At 42.5% G+C, this 19,745-nt stretch overlaps 1 protein-coding gene across 1 annotated transcript in view; it reads right to left on the bottom strand.

Moving 5' to 3' along the window:
* Positions 1-4,039: 4,039 nt before the first annotated feature.
* The window catches only part of SMARCAL1 (SWI/SNF related, matrix associated, actin dependent regulator of chromatin, subfamily a like 1), a 38,224-nt gene continuing 22,518 nt past the window's right edge, over positions 4,040-19,745 (bottom strand). Inside the window, exons 10-17 of the mRNA XM_029959876.1 lie at positions 17,755-17,895; positions 12,098-12,316; positions 11,249-11,319; positions 8,984-9,086; positions 7,744-7,926; positions 7,148-7,248; positions 5,511-5,607; positions 4,040-5,126 (exon numbers count right to left, since the gene is read on the bottom strand). Of these exons, the coding sequence (XP_029815736.1) occupies positions 4,926-5,126; positions 5,511-5,607; positions 7,148-7,248; positions 7,744-7,926; positions 8,984-9,086; positions 11,249-11,319; positions 12,098-12,316; positions 17,755-17,895 (1,116 nt within the window). The 3' untranslated portion in view covers positions 4,040-4,925. The remainder of the gene's footprint in view (positions 5,127-5,510; positions 5,608-7,147; positions 7,249-7,743; positions 7,927-8,983; positions 9,087-11,248; positions 11,320-12,097; positions 12,317-17,754; positions 17,896-19,745) is intronic.

Below are 19,745 nucleotides of genomic sequence, written 5' to 3'. Positions count from 1 at the left end.
GCGCCGACGGGGAGAAGGATCCCCGTGCGCAGGTCCGGGCGGAAGTGACGCGCAGGGCCGGGCGGAAGTGACCTGCAGGTCCGGGCCGGGGTGGGTCCCGCTGTCCCCCTTGGAGACACCCCCTGCACGGGAGTTCCCCTGAACAAGAGGGGCGAGCGCTCCCTGGAACAGATTTCTGGAGAGGTTGTGGAGTCTTCCTCACTGGCCCTACACAAGAACCGTCTGGACGCAGTCCTGTGCCCTGTGCTCTGGGATGACCCTGCTTGAGCAGTGAGGTCGGACCAGATGATGCCCCGTGGTCCGTTCTGTGACACTGTGGAACCCAATGCGAGAGCCAAGCGGTATATGAGCCATGAGCCCCAGCACTGCCGGAGGGAGATGGAGCGCGGGGGCTCAGAGTCCTGGGCTTCCACCCAGGGAGGTCCCACCAGGATAGGAGATACATTCACTGACTTCGTTTTTAAAGAGAAAGTAGTAGATAGATGTCAGAATAAAAACAGGAACAGAAAACCTGACTGCAACTGCAGAAAGATGATGATGATGATTTATCAGTGAGGACAAATTCTCATCTTGGAACATACTAGCCCTAAACCAAGAGGTTTCAAGCTAACCTGACCTGATGGAACCAAGGCAACTTCCTAATTTCCTCAGGGTTATCTCCTGTTGAGACAACCAGCCCTGAAAGCCTTTGTGTGTCGATGCAGAGGTGGCTCTCAGCACCCAGACAGTACCCCTAGGTGTTTGGGGAACTGGAGGCATCTCCACCACCAGCACCAAAATGTGGTGTCAGCAAAATGTACCAATGCCAGTGAGCTGCAATGCTAATATGAGGATTAGCAACCCATTAACCTCCATTAAGAAATGTAATTAGTTAGCCCAAGAGCTTTTTAATGTAAGATCCAGCTACAGCTCATCCCCTCCTGCCAGGAAAGAGCCAGAGCTTCCCAGTCCACCTGGAGAAACCATCTCCAGGTGCTTTTTGCAGGTGCTTTTCCTCCCTTCCTGACAGCTCCATACCCACCCTGGCTGCCTTGATCCATGACAGCCCTCCTCTTCACTTGCAGTCTATTTAGTTAGTAAGGAATTAATGAATCAAGTGTACCCTGCCACTGTGTTAGTCTTTCCCTGGCTGGGGACTGTACTTTCAGAGATGCTCACAGACAGATGCTGCATCCCCTCTTGGCTCTTGCTTTGAGGGTTTGAACACTCATAGTTTTAATTTTCATGCCGGGCTCCCCATTCCCTGATCATCCCTGTAAGCTCTTCTCCTGGGAGCTGGTAGGCCAGAGCCATGTTCCAGATGAGGGCTCAGCAGGGCTTTAGGCAACGGTATTTATATCTCCCTGTGTTGAGTCAAAATCTCATTTGATATATCCTAGGAATATATTTGCCCTTTTCAGATCCTCATCATAATGATGACTCACAGGATACAGCTTTGATACCGACGTATTAGAAGATTAAAAAAAAAAGGGAGGGGGGAAGAAAGTAAAAAGTTCCTTTGGCTGCTTAGGGATGATATGGTTAAAAAAACATAAAGTGTCAGCCAACACATCCAGGACAGAGAATCTACTGCTATTCTCCGGTCTGTATCTACAGAGTTAAAAGTTAAAAGTTAAAAGTTTTCTGTGAGAGTATAGTGCATGGTCATACCCTTCATCTACCAGTGTTACAGACAGCTCTAGCAACAACTAAACCCAGCCCCCTCGGATGACAGCCATTCCCAGCACTGCCAGAGTAAACACAGTTTCCAAGTGACTGAGAAGATAATGGATGCAGACAGGCCAGCTTGGCTTTACTTTGATAGTCCACTGCCTTGAACTCTTCAGCACATGAAGATGGCCAGCCTGGGACAGGTAGGAGATTTAGTTTGAACTGCTCCAGCTTATTGTTCAGGTATTTTTACCTGTTGTTCCTGGTTTGGCATCCTTCTTGAAAACGCACCTTTCTCCAGTGTGGGTGGGAGCACTGACGCAGATGTACAAGCAGGCGTCCAGCCACAGCAAGATGCTCCAAGGTCCAGTAAGATGGGTCCTTCCCTTTCCTCTGCTGGGCTTTAGATAATGCCAAAAAGCTGTGTCATCTTCAATGGGCAGGTGCAAGAGTCCCCAAGAGTGCTGCATGTTCCCAAGTCTGCCTGTGGGTCTGTCAGCCTGCACATTACCTTGTACAAGGTCTCTTCAGCAAGCCTTGGAGATCCTGTCTGAGCCTGCTGGCAGCTGCCCAGCCACCTCCTCACCATATTAATGATGAACTAATGGTGCAGTTGGGATAAGGCTTGCACAGTCTCTCCAATTCCTTGAAGTAATCACTAAAAGCACTTGCCTGCAAGATTCTTCTCCCCTTTTTCATCTAGTAAGGATAAAGCGAATCTCAAGTGTACTTCAAAAAAACCTCTGTATCTCTGCAGCAAACCAGCTGAGATTTTATGAGTCCTAGCAAAGGAAGAGTACACCTAGCATTCCTCTAACAGGCTGGGATTTATCAACATATGGACAAGATAAATAGAGTTCATGAGAAGCAGAATTCTCCAAGGGTACTTACAGCGTATTTCAGAAAAATACTGTTTTGAAATAGTTGTAGCTTTACAAAGAGGAAAAGAACTACTCCTATAGGAGAAAACAATATGGGTATACAAATAATGTCTTCCATATTTTTTTTTCAGTCAGCAGACAGCAGCATTTCTCACCCCTTACTCACAACAACCCACTTTGCAAGTAGAAAGATCACTTGTCTTACAGACAGATTGAATACTCTGTGTTCAAGATGACAGGCATTTAAAAATGGCAGAAAGTATCTTTATTTCCTGGCCAGCTGTTGAAGCAAGAGCAATGATGTTTAGCTCTCAGTCTCAAACCCAGAGATAAAGCATTTCCTCCAGTAGCCCAGTCACACAACCCTCACTGCTGCTCTCACACCCCAAAGCACCTTCTGCAGTCATGAATGAAAAGCAATTCTCCACCCAGCACAACTGCATACGCAGCCTGTGGGGCATTTCCATGACGACAATTGCTGCAAATGGAATAATCAAACTCTTCAATGCAGGAAAAAATATCTACTATTACCAGGTTGATCTTGCAGCACAAAGATTCTTCTCCTCTGCCATGGAAGAGAGATCTTTTTGTCAGTGTCTGGTATCTGCACAGAGCCAAGCATGCCACCTGCACAGCATATTAGCTCCCGGCCTCCAGGAGCTAAGTGTAAGCCTTCAGTTTGCTTTTCCCCCATACTGCTCTAGAGATTATGGCTGTAAAACATAGATAACTGATACATTTGTGAAATTATATCTTTTCCTGTACTCCCTGGTCACATTGGCTTAACACTAGCCCATTTCCAAGTATCTTCTAGGACTAAGAGCAGAAGTATGAAAGACATTAATCTGGGGATCATGCTACACCACCCTGGCAATAATACACAAAAAAAAAACCAAAACTATGCAAAGATGCCTAAGAATACTAGTTGTGATAAACAAAGCCACTTGCTTTTACATCAAGCCCACATCAAAAGTGGCCTCTAGAGTTTTTGCAGAGGCATCACCTCTGTGAAGTGGAATCAGGCCATGCCCAAGGGACAGCAACTGTGTCACAAGTTCCTGAAAGGAACCAAAGACCAGGTTTGCTCAGGTGCCATTGAGGCTGGGAGGTCAGGCATCCCAGTTCACAGGGCTGAGAGCATGGTAGAGACTATCACAGATCAAAAAAAGGCATTTTAATCACTGCATCAAACAACAGTGCTGCTTTTGGCATTCTTAGTGTAACCTGCACAGAGCTGTAATGGGAGCAAATAACAGGTCCCAGGATACCAGCCTAAACATCTTATGGAAGTAACTCTTGATTCACCTATAAGCAAAGTATCATGGGAGTTTCCCATTTGAAAGTTGATGTGTTTTAGAAAGCACAAAAAGGACATATCTTTCAGACATTGTAAGTACTTTTAAGAAAATGTTAATATTTCCACTGCATCACATACTTCTCAAGCTTAAGGTCCAAATGGGAGATGAAATGCTAAAACAGAAAAAGTATCAAAAGCTTGGGAACCACAATTTAAGAAAAACTTTTTATTTAAACAGTTTAGTCCAGAATCAGTGTCTTACAAAACAAGAGCAAAACTCTGCACATGTCCCCCTCTCCTCACTCACCTGTAGAAATTAGTCTTGAGTCTTGAAGAAAACACACACCCCCTCCCTGAGAAGCCAGACTTAATCCCTGGCAGTTAGCACAAGCTTTATTCTCTACTGACACAAGAAGCACACGCCATGGAGCAGCTCTTAAGATTCAGCAGATGAGGTCAGAGATGAGAGTGCTCAGGCAGATGTGCCTATCAGGCAATGCACACTTCCTGGCATACAGTTATACTGCTTAGTTTCAAGGTACCGACTGCTCTTTTCCCTTGTCTTTCCCACATCCACAAAACATCAAAATCTGTCTGGATCTTTTTTTCCTCATGGCCAAATGGAATATCAGAAAGCCAGTTTGTGAGCGACCCAAGTAGGAACTAAGTTTGCCAGTGAACCAACTCATATAAACACAGGCTAGAACTCTTGGAGATGGAAGACTGATTATTAAAAGCACTCTACAGCTCCTGAGGAGTTGGTTTTCACAACAGTTCTGCCTTGTGGACAGACAACTGTTACCTGCTTTTTAAGCCAAACAACTGTGGAAGCCAACATGCTGAAACACAGCAGCATGCTACTTGCCCATGGCCATTCAGTCATCAGCAAACCCGAACTGCAAAACCTGCAGGCTGCCAGGTGTGCACTGCACATCTGTCAGACTGCCTTCTCATTGTTTGAGATGAAACATGCTAGAGATACAGAAAACTTAAGTCTTTTATTTTTGAAAACTGAATAATAAAACTTGATTGTTTTATTCTTTTTTTAATTAAGAAAGATCTCTTAGTTGCCATCTCTTTTGCTGTCACCATTACACTTAAAAAAACTCCTCAATACGCCGCTTTTTTTTGGGACTCACTGAACATGTTTTTGCTTCTTTATCTTGCAAGACACTGTCAGAGTCAAACTCACAGCCAGCATCAGCTGCCTCCAAAAGCAAAGCATCATCAGCATCATCTCTGCTCTCAGAGAAGGTCCTCTGGAAAAGGTCATAGATGGTCTGCTGCTTTGGATCAGGCTGAGAAAACAGAACAGACAGAGTCTGCATGGATTGTCATATAAAACCTAGTGAGCAACAATCACAGGATGCTCCCCCCGAGACAGTGCATTTTTGTGTACAGATCATACTATGTATGATACACACACACTTATATCTCATACATATATATACACTCAAAGACATACAAATAATATGGAGGCTAACACATCTTGCAAGCAGCAGGTTTGGAACATCTCTATGGAGGGTCTAAGTCAAGACATGGATCTTTGGAGGTGCTGGAGAATCTGGTCCATGGCATTAAAGGCAGAACAGGTGTAAGGTCAGCCTGCCAATCTAGATTACACAAGACAAAACCTGTTCAGCCTCTCCCAGGGACCACCAATATTCTTTCAGGTCAATTACCTTAGGACAGTAATTAGTGGACTCAGCTGTTTCAGAGAAATTGGTTTCTGAAAGACCAGCTTCGCCCAGCACTTTGATCTTCTCTTGAATCATTGGCCTAGGAGAGATAAATGGATTATTATTGAAAGGAAATAAGCATCATCAAGGACACTGTCCTTTACTATGTGTAGATGAAAAAACGATATAACCAGGTATAAAGATGTTTTTTTCTACCAATGCCTGTTGGTTCCTTAACCTGTCCTGCTCCTGTTTATGATGACTGTATGCTGTCTTGGGGTATCAGTCAATCCAGTTTAAACAAGTATCAATCAATTATCTAAGTAATAAGAAGAGGATTTAGGGCTATAAATATTTGGAGAACACACATATCCAACAGGGAAAGTAGTTGACTAAGGCAACACCAATGGTATGAAGCCAGAACAAGAAGATGCAGCTAAAGGGACTCTCAATAGCCTGTGTGTTCAGTCTCCAAGGCAAGCAGTGGTAATCCCCAGCAACAGACACATCAGCATTTCAAGGATAACTCCCAATGTACAGCAGGAGGAAGAATCCATCACTGGCCCAAGAGGCAGAGAGGTCCCAGCTGCACCTGCAGACCAGACACTTTGAAAGGCACAAAGGCCATGGCACAATTAATGCATTAACCAAATAGCCCTGTCGTCTTGATCTTTTTCTCATCTTTAAAAAGAATGCCACTGTCCTTTCAAGAGCCATATTTCCTTCCCATTAAGCACTAATGACTGCACAGACAGCATTTCACAAATAAAGGCAGAATTACTGTCATTAACTTTCCATGAAATTTAGGCAATGCATCAGTTTCCAGATCCCTGCATTGTAGGGTTATAATTATTTGCCATCATGATATTCTGGGAACTGCACAAGTTCACTGAGTTCATTTGTTTCTTTAAACAAGGTAATAAAGATGTAATTTTGGACTTTAAATGAACCAGCTGGTGGATAATTTCTTTTCATCGTTTGCAGGTCAGTTCCCTTGCAGCACTGAAGACTCCTCAGATCCTCCCCACCCCCAGATGTCAGCTTCCCCAGCCCTAAGGACTTGTGTCCACTGATGACCCTCACAGCAGCCAAAAGACTCATACCACAACTATCCAGAGGTGGGTCAGTGGCACTTTTTTAATCCATCTGAAGGACTCACTGAAGAGCAAGAGGACAGCAACAGTACAGTCCTCCTTCACAGCTCCCTGTCTAAGCACTCAGAAGCCAGGTTGCTCCTCAGACTGAATTTACAATACACTGAACCATCTCCACTGTCTGCTGACTTTGCTTGAAAATACTCAGCATTTTACAGTACCCTAGCATAGGAATGTTATCTAAGACAACTCCTTCTCCTTATACAGAGGCTGTAATGGTTTTAGATGCATCACCTCCTCCAGAATTTCTCTTAAGGGCCTTTTCTTTGTCAGGTAACTACTTTTATTCCTTCTGCTTGTCAGCCACTTAGTCATGTCCACTGCAACCAGGCCACGTCTCCAGCTCACAGCAGATCCAACTGGCACTTTTTGCTCCTCCCCTCACAGGCTGTGGAAATCAGCACTAACATTAAGCACCTCAGATCACATATGTGACAAACAGTGGAGAGCAGGTGGCAGGAGAACCAAAGCGTCTTTCTCTCTTACCATAAGTAGTCATCTGCTGTGCCTCTAGCCACCAGGTAGTGAACATTAACGGAGCTGGTCTGTCCAATTCGATGTGCCCGATCTTCTGCTTGGATCAAAATCTTAACGTAAAAACATGACAAATACAAAGTGAGAACTGCAGCATCTAAGAAATAGTGTAAGCACCAGGGAATGGAAGATCTCACTTCTTGTGCTTAGCAACTGTTTCTTATCTGGATCCTGTTAACACCTGTATCCTCAAACAAGGACTAAGCCAAGAAGTAATCTGGTACACCAGGTTCCCAGCATCTTTCAAAAGAAGAGGGTCAGCATTGATGATGGACCCTTTCAGATCTTGGTTTGGCGAGCTGTTAAGAGCTCTGTCAAATTAAGAAACAGGAGCATGTTTCCTTTTCATGCTATCTTCTCCAAGCCAGCAAGCTGTGTAACCAGATTCACTGGTTCAAGCCCAGGCACCTGAGGTTGCAGAGATAGGAGACATCAGAGAAAGCAAGAGAAAAACCCTAGAGAAAGTCCCCTGCCCATTATATCTCCTAATCAGCAACATTTCTGCTCTCCAGGGAGCATCCAACCCCTGTCCCCTCCAGGACACTTACCCCTGGGTTCCAGAAGAGCTCTGCAAACACCACCAGGTCTGCAGCAGACAACGTAAGGCCCATGTTTGCAGCAGTGAGGGAAAGGACAGCCACAACCTGCTTCTCTGAGAACTGGAACTTTTGGCACAGAGACTGCCGCTCGACTGAAGGTGTGGAGCCGTCGATGCGAATGTACTCAACATGCTGTGAAAAGGCACAAGGTACTGTTTAGAGACCTTCTGTCCCCTTTCCCATATACTCCTTCCATGTCTTAGTGGATACCATTTACCTTCCCCATAGCAGAATCAGAAAAGTAAAAAGGCAACAGTTAGATTTTTAAGACCTTTCCTAATCTTTCAGGCAGAAGCACTGTAGCTCAGTATACAACATACCTCCCCCACTGTCCAGTGTGTGACTTGCTCCCATGCCCATTCTTCTCCCAGAGTCCAGCAAAATAGGAAGGACAGCAACAAGCTCGGGTACAGTGCAAAGGCAACTAGCTTAATACAAAGCTAACCACTGTCTCTGTGCTGAAGTTACAGCTGGTACAACCTCCCCAGCCTCCCTAAGTATTCCCCCATCTGCAGTGGGAGGAGATGTGAAGACATCTCAGTTGCTCTGTGGCAGGCTCAGGACAGGCATGGCAAACCTGTGTGATGCAGGGCCATAACTCTTCAGTGTCCAGTGCTGTCATAGAGCAAAGTCACCACTGCCACTGTGGTTTACAGGTTGGAATATTATCTTAAACCATTCTTCGCACTGCCCCAGCAGGACCCACAACTCTTTAGGAGCATCCATGGAAGTCTCAAATGAAAAATTAGCCAAACAACTTTGGAGTCAAGAAAGATGATTTGCAGGTCTGCTGAGTCTCCCTAAAGTGTTCCAGTTCAAAAACATAAGAGTACCACAGAGGTAAAGGCAGGCAGCCATAGTGGGCTTGGGTTGTTGCATTCTGCCTCTGAGGAAAGCCTGGAGGACAAAGCAGAGACTGCCACACAGGGTAATAGTCCTCCAGGAATTCACAAGGTCCAGGGAAGATGATGGAGATTAAAGAACATTAATACAAAGTGCATTCTGTGAGGCATTCACCCTGACAGCTCAGCTCCCTTGGTGAAGGGCACATTCAGAAGCACAGCAAGTAGAAATTATCTCTACCACTAACTTTCATAAACTATCTGACCAGCCATAACTCCAGGGAGCTCTTAAACTGCTCTGAGGCTGGAACAGTGACAAAGTTAAGGCAACTCAGTCAGTCACTTACTTTCTTCTCCAGCTCTGCAACAACTGCATCCAGCATTATCTTGTGATGAGCAAACACCAGGAATTTATTATTCCCACTTTCCAGTAATTCCAGGATGTATTCTCTACATGGAAGAGGAAAAGTATGAAAACCCTATAAAATTATGTGCTGAGACAATACAGACTTGGCTCTTGGAAGACACTGCTCATCTACACACAGGCACTAGGAAACTGGCTAGCATAAAGAAAGCTGCAGTAAAGTGCAAGTAGCAAGTCAAATCTCCTATAGATTAAAAATGACATTGAAGGAAAATTCACTCATTTTTTGATCACCACACCTGAACAGCTGCCTACATTTATACTTGGGGACTAATGAAAATTAGTTTATTATATCCTACTTGAAACATGACATCCCAGACCAATCAACTGAAGGTCATCTACACTTAATGACAATCTCACCCATCCGTATTTCTAACTTTTAAACAATCACAATACAGTAAAATATGCTGTATGCAATTACACTTTCTGCATTTAGTTAGGATTGTTTTTATTTTAGAAGAAAAGATCTCTAAACACATAGATCAGAATATCCTAAAAGTACCCTTCTCGCAAGGGTTCACATTGACAATTTACTCCAGTTTAACAATCTAAATACATCAGCTATTTCTAGGAGTTATCCATATGCATGCAGGCTAATGGCCAATGAAAGGCAACAAGTCTCCTTTTAAATGCAGTTAAGAGGTGTTAATTAAATGAAAACATCTGGCTTTTCCCATGGACTAATAGCAAAGCTACAGAACCCATGTAGTAACCTGTGTTACAATCAGGTCAGCTGGAGCCTATACAGATGACACAAATGTCATCTTTTCTTTGGAATAGCAAAATTGTTACAAAGATCAGGAATACCAAGTTCTTTGCTAAATACAACATAACTTAGGTCAGCAGCAACTGTCGGAAAACACTAGGCAGGATTTCCAGTGCTGTATTAAGATTTATCAGTTCTTTGCAGACAACCCCCAGGGTTCATGATGTTCAGATCCCAGTTAATGAGAGTATCATTTAACAAAGAAATCTGGGAGGGAAGTGGGACTGCTGGATTTTAAAACAAACATCAAAGCAAACATTCAGTGCAGTAAGCAGGTGCCAACCAACACATCACAATTATTTTAATACCTCATTCCCACATTCCATTTAACAAATGGCAAGTCATTTCAATGGAAGCAATGGAAGACCTGTCTACAAGGGTAAAATATAGGAAGTGCTGATGATCATAGGACAGTACCATTTCTTAGATGGTACTGTACCTTAGCAGCTTATAGTAAGTGATATTTTAAATGCTCCTAAACCCTAGAAAAAAAATGGACAAGTTCCTACCAGAGAGTCAAGTAAACAACACTTCATGGTTTTATATTCAGTTCATATTTGCAACTGAAATAAAAACAAGAAAGTCTTCCAACTGCTCACTAACATAAAAGGAAGAAACTCTTCTACAGAAATGAGCACTGGGACACTGAAGTGCAGTTCTGTGCCAAACAGGCAAATTTTGCAACAAGGTCTGAGACTGTGAAATCACACAGTGCACATCAGCTGGTCCTTACATTTAGAGAGCTGTGGAAAGTAAACTGTTTTCATGTTATTATTATACTGCTTATTAGAAAGTTACGCTAAATGACCTAAAGCAACTCCTTTGCAGCCCCAGCAGAAAGGCTAAGGATGAATGGGCATAGAAAGTCACGGAAGGAAATTACTCCTAGGGAAGAGAGTTAAAAGCACACCTATGGTACAGAACTCGCTACTGAGGTCCCATGGGAGCCCTGTGGAACAGCCAAGAATTTCCGTAGGGGCTGTGAGATTCCTCGAGCACATTCCAACTAAAGTTCAGTCTATCTCAGAAGCTTTTTGATTCAGGGTTCCTGCTGCAGCAGGACTGCAGCATTTGTTTCCTCAAATTCTGTTGGTACTTGTAAGTTTCATTGTTCCCTCCCTCCTTAAACTGTAATAGGGTCCGGATCAGGGAACTTGGTCCAAGTCCCAAACACCAAGTAATTTTAGATGGTTCAAATGACAGTTTAGATCCATATCTGGAATGAAATTAGAAGACTTATTCAGCCTAGGAACTCTGAGAGGAGAAAACGTTTAGTGCATTGTAATTAACATCAATTTTTTCTAGGCTGACTTCAGGCTATGCTTCATGTCCCTGCACTGTTATCTCTAAGGCACTGTTTCCTGCTCTCAGCAGACAAACACATTTCACAAGGCAGGAATGGAGCAGTGACACACATCTTACATGACTGAGCGGATTTTAGCTTCTGCCGTTCTGCTGAAGAAGACAAGAAGAGCTTCCTTCTCCTGTTGTTTCTGTAAAGAGAAAGACAAATGAATCTGAGTCTCAAAAATGCCTTTTCTCCTTCTTGCTCACAGATCTGGGATATCTGCTGCTGCCAATAAACACTTTGCTAGGAAAAAAACAACATAAAATGCACAACAATAGAAGCCTGGAGGGGGAAGTCTCCTACTCACCTCTGGGTATGGCAGATACTCACACATTCCTGACACCTCCCTTTCTACCTCCTACTCAACTCCTACAAGTTGGATGACAAGTATATCACAAATGCAGCTTTAGTTGAGAAACAGCAAGGAAAATCTCCCAAGTTCTCACAGAATTGTATTAGCAACTTAGGAGCCTAGAACATGCATTTACCATCCATACATGGAAAACAAATGAGAAGTAAAAAACACACTCTTCACATTTTTGGCTACTGCTCTGTTCACAACACAGCTTAAACAAGGCTGTGTTTTGATAGGCTGAATGAGATTACAGGGCTAGACAGAAGAGTAAGTACAGAGGCAAGAGGTCTGAAAGACAATTAGAAATTATTAACACGAGAGAAAAAAAAGAGAGGAAATGGTATTTCACACAAAGGGACAAAGCAGACCACTTACATCAAAAGCAAAACAAGATGAGCCGTTTTGATTGTGCTGTACATTCACTTGAAACTGTGCCTTCACATAAGGTGTGGCTCTGATCTTTGGAACTCAGGTACTGTTTTTAGCTGAATTTTAGCTGGTTTTACTGTTTTTGAATAAAGGTACCTGAAATAGCAATGGCTCATCACGAAAATAGTTTCTGACTTACACTTTTATATCCTTTGGCCATCCTCTTTGCTTCAGCTTCCAAGACAGCTTTGGTCTTTGCATTAATGCCTTCAGGAGCCACTACAACCATTTTGCGTTGCTTTGCTGGAAGCTGGGAAAGCACATCTGATTTCAGACGTCGGATCATGATGGACTCTTCCAGCAAAATTTTCAGTTCAGTTAAGTTGGATGATCCAGAGTAGTCCCAACCCCACGGCATCTGGGAAAGATCAAAGCAGTTATCAACGTCAAACTTACAAGAGACTGGTCTGCAGGCAATCCAAAAGCAGAATAAATGTCCCAAGAAACTGGATAAGGTAAGAACTTAAGGGTCAGGAGGAAGAGACATTTGATAAAAATGGCAGTAAGATAGAAACATACAAACTAATCCACCCAAGGTGAAAAGGTTACTTACAAATTCCCCTATCTACAAGTGCTCAGGGAGGTGCAGGGAAGAGGACTATGCAGAAAGGTGGCAGGGATCCCTACTGCAGCACTACGCCCCAGTATTCATCCTCACACAGCAAGGTGCTGCTCTCCACTTGCAGGTTTGAGCAGGCCAAGAGGACTCAATGCAGTTCTGTGCATGCACATTTACCTCAGCTTTAAGCAGAGAGAGACAGAAAAATCTTCTCTAACAGCATGAGGACAAACATCCTTAACCAAGATGCCTTCACAGAGTTGTTACACTTGTCTGTGCCAGGTCAAAATTGCCTGTATTCCACTATGACCTGACTCTTGATCCACTTCCTGACATACTCTGTTTCTGCCATTACATGTTTGGTTCAAACTCAAGCAAACCATAAATAAACTGTGGCCCAAAATACATCACTCCAAACACTGTCTCTTCAAAGTATCATCATTTCAAAGCTCCTCTGAACACGCCCTTCATTTACTCCTTGAACGCTCCCCTCTGAACCCTATCCTCTAAGATCCTGTCTGCAGGCAATACACATCTGTTCAATTAATCTCAGCTCATCACTTCTCCTACTTGTAATTCCACAGCCTATCATTTGTTCTCTGAGAAAGAACAACTAAGCTGACACACAGTGGCATCAAAATTGGTACATTCCCCAAAAGAAGCATCTGTAAACAACTTTCTTTTGGAGAAGAGACCCATAAGGTTTTAATGCTGAAGCAAAGGCAAAAGAAAAACCTTCCTTCTGAAATTTCACAAATAAGGGCAGGAAATACAGCTACGGTAATACTAAAAAACAAGGTGGGGAGGGAGGTGAAATCTTCCTCACAGCTCTAATTCCAAGTCATATTGGCAGCGTCCAAAAATACAACCTCTGGTCTTGGAATAACAATCCAAAGTAAACCACTGCATATGGATGCAAATTCGCTCCTGAAATGCATACAATGGAGGTGTGGGGAGCCTCAGCACCAACCCCTTTGATCTACTGCTCTACTCTTATTGTGCCACATTATTTGCTAAAATAGATTTAACCTTAAAGATCTATATCTCTTTTATTTGTCTTCCCCAAGAGAAACCTGCTGCAACATAGAAATGGAAGTAAAATAGAAAAAAGCTCTAAAGTATTCACTGCACCCTCCATCCTCTCACAGAATGCATGAGACAAAAAACAAATCATACTAACCATGGGGTTAGTCACATTTCTGACTGTATTAGAGGTGGTGCTTTGATGAAACAGGGATGAGAACATGCTGTGGGACAGGAAGAGGAGCAATTGAACAGCTTATAGGCAAGTAAGACCTCTTTGATATCTGGAAGTGAACATTCCTACTTCAGGTTGAGATAAAACAGGACAATCTGCAGTTCTATTGCCATGTTGTACTGATGTGAACCATTAACTGACTTCAGATTCTGGAACTTATGGCCACCATTAAAACTCATTTGACTTAATCTATTCCTACATAATTATGGTACCATCTGATTAGCTACAGTTGGTTCATTAAAGCAAGAAACAATTCAAACCCCAGACACAAAGCCATTTTAAATCTTGTAGAATTAAAACTTTGGCTCTGACAACAGCACACTGGTGTACAGCTAGAGGTAATAAGCCCACCTGGATCTCAGCCAACCCCTCAAAAAGCCAACATGGGTATCACTGCTCTGCTTCCCTGAAACTAGAAATGCAAGATACATCCCTCAGGTCTGTGAAGAGCCAGCTCAAGTCTAGCTGGGCTTATTAGCTTTAGGCACTCTGCAGGAAAGCTGACATTGCTAAGCCACAGTCTTTGTGCTCCCTTTCTGCATTACTTCAGGCTGCATGGGCCCAGCAGAGCAGCTGTACAGAACGAAGGAGGAACCGCTGGGCTGTGCCCAGCCCTCTAAGCCCACTGCCCACACTGCTCAGTGCACTGGTAGCTACATTGTAGAGATAACTCAGATTAGGCTACTCAGCAAGACCTACTGCGGGGTCTGGACTCTCCTCAGGCTGCCTCATTCTACTTATGGAGCCCATGTTTGTCCACTTTCCACTTCCATAACATGCAAGTAACACATATGCTTTGTGTCCATGTAGCCCAATTCATTTCAGAAGAGCAACATCATCATCAGAGAAAGAACAAGGCACACAGAGAGCCAATATACCATCTACTGAGATATTAAAAAGCTCATACAGGCAGAATGCCTACAGTACATTCAGATTATATATTTCTTTCATCGTGCTGGAACAAGTTGCAAACAAGGAAACATGCTAGCTCTGTGCTGCACCTAGTGATAAAAAGATAATTATTTTTGGAATTATTAGAATTAAATGTAGTATACCCTATTGTGGAAAAGAAAAGAGAAAAAAAGAGGGACATTTATTTTGCCAAAATACACATCTGGCTTTGATCCATAACATTCCAGAACACATGCTTCCAACTGTGATTTTCTTACCAAACTGTTACAGCATCTTACATGAGTCAGTAAACTTATTACAGTGTTAGCAGAAGCTGCCAAACTCTTACAAATTCAGAGCATGTGCTCAGATAGAAATTATTTAATATTTGCCAACATCACCCAGTTCGAAAAATGAATTCACAGCATGTATTTTGGGAAACAGACTTGAGATAGTTTGTAAATAACAGGTAACATTTCACTTGTATTTTTAAGAATACAGATGCTGGGAGGTTGAATTACAAACTTTAATATCTTTTCTAATAAAATCTGCCAGATATTTGTAATTTTCTGTCATAAAATCTACTATCTTGAAACAGAAACTAGTCAGGCTTTAGTTTTAGGTTGAATGGTTCGGGTTCGCCAATTTTTCTTTAATCTTATAATGCAATCAGATTTATTATTAATACCAAAACATTTTTACATAGCACCTTTCATCCTGACAGATCTTCAAAAGCCTTGCAAAACCTCTCTGGTTCTGTTCAATTCCATCTCCACTCATAAAGCTGCTATTTTCAGGACAGAAAGAAGGACATATTTAAGTAATGACAGCAGAAATACCACAACAATTCTACAGAGAGGATGTAACTCCTAACACAGTTTCAGGGTAGAGCTGCAAAAAGGAACATGAGGGACAGTCTACAGTCATGAAAGAACAACTACAATCATCAAAACACCTTTTAAATTTATTCATTGCTGAGTGGATCTATGGCAATCAAATATTCAGCAGTCCCATTTTTTCCTCTAATACTATCCACATCTCTTCATTTCCACAAGCCCCACTTCTCCAAATAACCAAATTCTTTCAAGGTTCACTCTATCACTGACATATACTGCAGCAAAAAATCCCAGGTGAGCATGAAGAAGACCAGCAACGTTCTACTGTTTAGTAGAGACAGGTCAAACAGAGAAAAAAAATTGTACTAGAAACCCTGCTAAGGTTTTGAAGGGAAGCTGATATAGATTGTGACCTCCATGCTGAGTTTCACTGCAGGCTGAAAACTCATTTACACAGAGTACACTGTTACAACCTGGATCATGTAAAACTATTTTATTTCTTATATCCAATATCCTACCTGAGGTCTGTGTGCCTCACAACTGAAGCAACATGCAGAACTTTACCCTTAAAGGGTTTATGAAACTCCAAACCTACTCAAACTCACATGCTGAAAACCAACTTTCCTTTTTTACTGCAGAAAACCAATAAGATTGAACTGTATCTCTTCATTTTTCTCTAGGAAGCATTCTGAACACTACTCAGAAAGGAATCTTTCAATAAAGACAATGAAGCTCAGCAGATGATGTGACCCTCTCCTTCCATACGATAACCTACTATGGATGGAGTCTAGGACTCCAGCTCTGTATCCATGATTCTGCATGCTAATGGCCTTAATCTAATCAACGGCATCAGCACACGAGTACCAATGCCAATTAATTGCTCCTCTGGGTTGCACATTTGAACATACATAGAACAACACTACACTGGCTATGAAATCAAAAGTGGGCATTCAGACCTAAGAAAAAAGGAACTCGAGAATTTTATATAAGACTGCAATAAGAATCTTCTTGAGGGAAACCCTGGTATATGTTGGCTACCCCAAACAGAAAAGAAAACAAACACAAAAGCCCTACAAATAGCTGTAACTATTTTCACGGCATACAGCGATGATGTTCAGTTCTTCAGTAAATATTTTTGAACATGAAATGGTCATTTAGTGTTTCCAACCACTCTGCTGAAAATAGTTTCCCAGTCTTACAGACAATGAGGCACAAGAAGTTAAAGGGATTACTCAAGAACAAAGGAGAGTGTGCAAGTTTGTGCTACAGGTGCGTCCTCACACTGCCAAGCCATTCTGTGCCACGTGCAAACTACTACATGCTTGTCCTGGAGGACCTGGAGGACAAGACAGATTAGAGGGCTCTTGTTCCAAATCAGAAGTCAGGGGAACTTTGGTTTCTCCTTTTGTGTCTATGCAACCAGCACAGAAGATCCCTGAGCCTCCTTGTACAACAAGCAGCAGCAAAAGCTGTTCTTTTAGCAGTGTGTGTTCCAATATACACAGCAGCCCTAGGGATGGCAAATCCAAGCACAGCTGAGTTGCCCATACATTGGCAGCAAGGCAGACACTTGCCATCATGGCTCCAAATGCTGGCTTCCTGCAAAACCAAGATCTTGCAGTGGTTGGACTCAATGACTACGGAAACTACTGCTGAGCAACTGGTAGAGGAGTTATTTTCAAGATATGCTGGGGATCACATCCATTTCCTGAATTAGAAGAGTGGAATACAAAGATGGACTATAAGCCCTCATTTTTTACTTACCTGGAAGTATAAAAACCAAAATCCCAAGCAACACAGGCCTTTATCAAAGTGACTAAAACAGATTAGAATCTGGATTTTTGGTTTTGTGATTTTTAATCAATTAGCCCAAACCTGCAGCTGCTTAAAGCCCCCATATTACTCTGCCCATTTAAAACACTCTGGGGGGAAGAAGATTTTATCAGAATAGGCTCCTTTCACCAGTTATGGCCATAATTGTTTCTTTTTTCCAAGCTTTTATTTCTATGGTTTCCATGGCAGATTTTGACAAGAAACATTACCACCTCCATGTCTCAGGCCCACCACTGCAGGACCTAGATCTTCTCAGCTTAAGAGCTTTCAAAATGTTACTCTGCAGTGAGGCTTTCACACAAGAAAAGATGTAACATCAGACAGAAGGAAGAAGGAAGAAAAGAAAAAGCCCCCACATTTTGAATAAAATACAGTGCTGTTTGCAGAGTCCCAGTCTGCCACTTTCCCCACTGAAGTACCTTCTTGGCATCACAGTAGCGTAGCCCAAAGGAGTGGAATTGGGGGAAAAAAGATGGCTGGACAGCCGCGATCTGCGTGTAGAGCTCCACAGGCCGTGACATGGCAGGGGTTCCTGAAAGCAGGATCACTCTCTTGGCAGCCTGGGAAAGCAAAACAGCATCATTATCATACAGCTTACAATATAAGAAAAACCTAAGTAATCATCCCAGTCCCAAAAAACCCCCAGGCCTCTGTTCAATACCCTAAATGGAAGAGTATTTCACCTTCCACAGATACTTTCAGCCATCACTACCTGCAGACACTCAAGGACAGTAATTAAAACTTCTAGGGAGCAGGACAAACCATACAGTTTCTTATTAAACATCCACATGCTGTTAGGGAATGGGGCATCCATCTTTATTACAGTACTTTCAACTGGCATTTACCCCCTAAACACATTAATATCTTAAGCCTGGCTGAACATTTCATTTGGTATCAGATGTCATAGGAACATGACACACCCTCTCAGGTACATCCCCACCTCCAAAATAAATTCTCTCATAATAAAGTTGCCACAACAAGCCATAAGCAGACTGTCTTTCTAACAAAAGCAGAAGAGATACAAAGAGATAGGATTCTTTTTCTTACTTCTTTTTTCATTTTTTTTTAAATTCTACTACAAGGAGGAAAAGATGAAGCTGTCTGAAGCAGGACCAGAAGAAGATCTGACAGCCATGGTGAGTCCAGGTACAGTTGGCTGGATGCTAGAACATGACTCAATAAACACAAATCATGCAAGAAGATTGTAAAACATGCTGTAGGGGAGACAGGAAGAGGGTGGGAAACCTGTACATAAACTAGGTGCTCCTAAAAAGTGAAGGAAAAAATTACACTATAGACATGAAAGTCTCCAAGATGCGCTTCTACTTTCACTATTACCTAATTCTATTATTAGGTGAGAGCTATGAATTTCTACTGCTATAAATTCACATATAATACTTAAATTACACATGCCTTGCGATTTCCTGCATGGTTTAATGCAGGTTCATTAAAATAACAAAGAAATTCTTGAGTGACATCTGTACCAACAGCTCATTCACATTTAAATGAAAAGGAAAATGAAATTCTTTTATCACTTCACTGAGATCAACAAGTCACCCAGCTCTATTCAGCTGTTTCATGCACTCGCCGACCAAATCTGGTGGAAAAAGAGTTCACAGATCAGCTACCGGAAATTAATTTCAGAACTCTATCAACTATTTATATATAGGTTGTGATCAGTGTGGGACTTGCCTTCTCCAGTCATCCCTATTAAACAGATCAGAAAGAAATGTGACCACCACCAGGATCAGACAATTCCCATGAACATTAAAAAAAGCAGTATGTTTATTGAACTGAGTAAGAGAGGTCAAACCTTTGGACATGTCAGAAGGTGAGTTAGTTTGCCCAAACAGAGGTGCCTATGCTACTCAATGGAGGAAGGAGTCACAGAGACTAGAGATATCAGATGCCATGAGGAAACAAAGTGATCAGGCAGAAATTAGGTCAGCTTTTAAAATTAAGGTAACACTGGAGAACAACTGAGCAGAACCTAGACAATATCTGATGCCTTGCAGAAGCCTTTGAAGAGCAAACTGACACCACCCTGAGAAATCTGCTAAAACACAAGACAAGCCAGTCCCACAAGTACAACAAGAAACCTCCATATTAAAGTTGTTCCTCCTAGGCCAACAGAAGGCCATCACCAGAAAAAAAGAAAACACAGAGGTCATGCAATTGCAGACATCTCATTTAAAATAACTCTGGATCAAGCTAAAGCAAGGAAAGCACACTCAGAAGACCAGGGACATAATAAATGCAACATAAACCCAACTCTTGAAAGGTTTTATGCCATTCTCAAGGCTCTTCCTCTTTAGAGGGTTTCCCTGGGAGCTACATGAGATGAGGTTGGAAGACTAATTCTCCAGTAGTCAGGGGAATTAGTCAGGCTCCTTCCCCAATCCCTAAATAG

This window comes from Manacus vitellinus, unplaced genomic scaffold (genome assembly GCF_001715985.3).
Source record: "Manacus vitellinus isolate BGI_N305 unplaced genomic scaffold, ASM171598v3 scaffold_22_pilon, whole genome shotgun sequence".
Lineage (NCBI taxonomy): Eukaryota > Metazoa > Chordata > Aves > Passeriformes > Pipridae > Manacus > Manacus vitellinus.
This window is presented reverse-complemented; position numbering and strand designations above follow the sequence as displayed.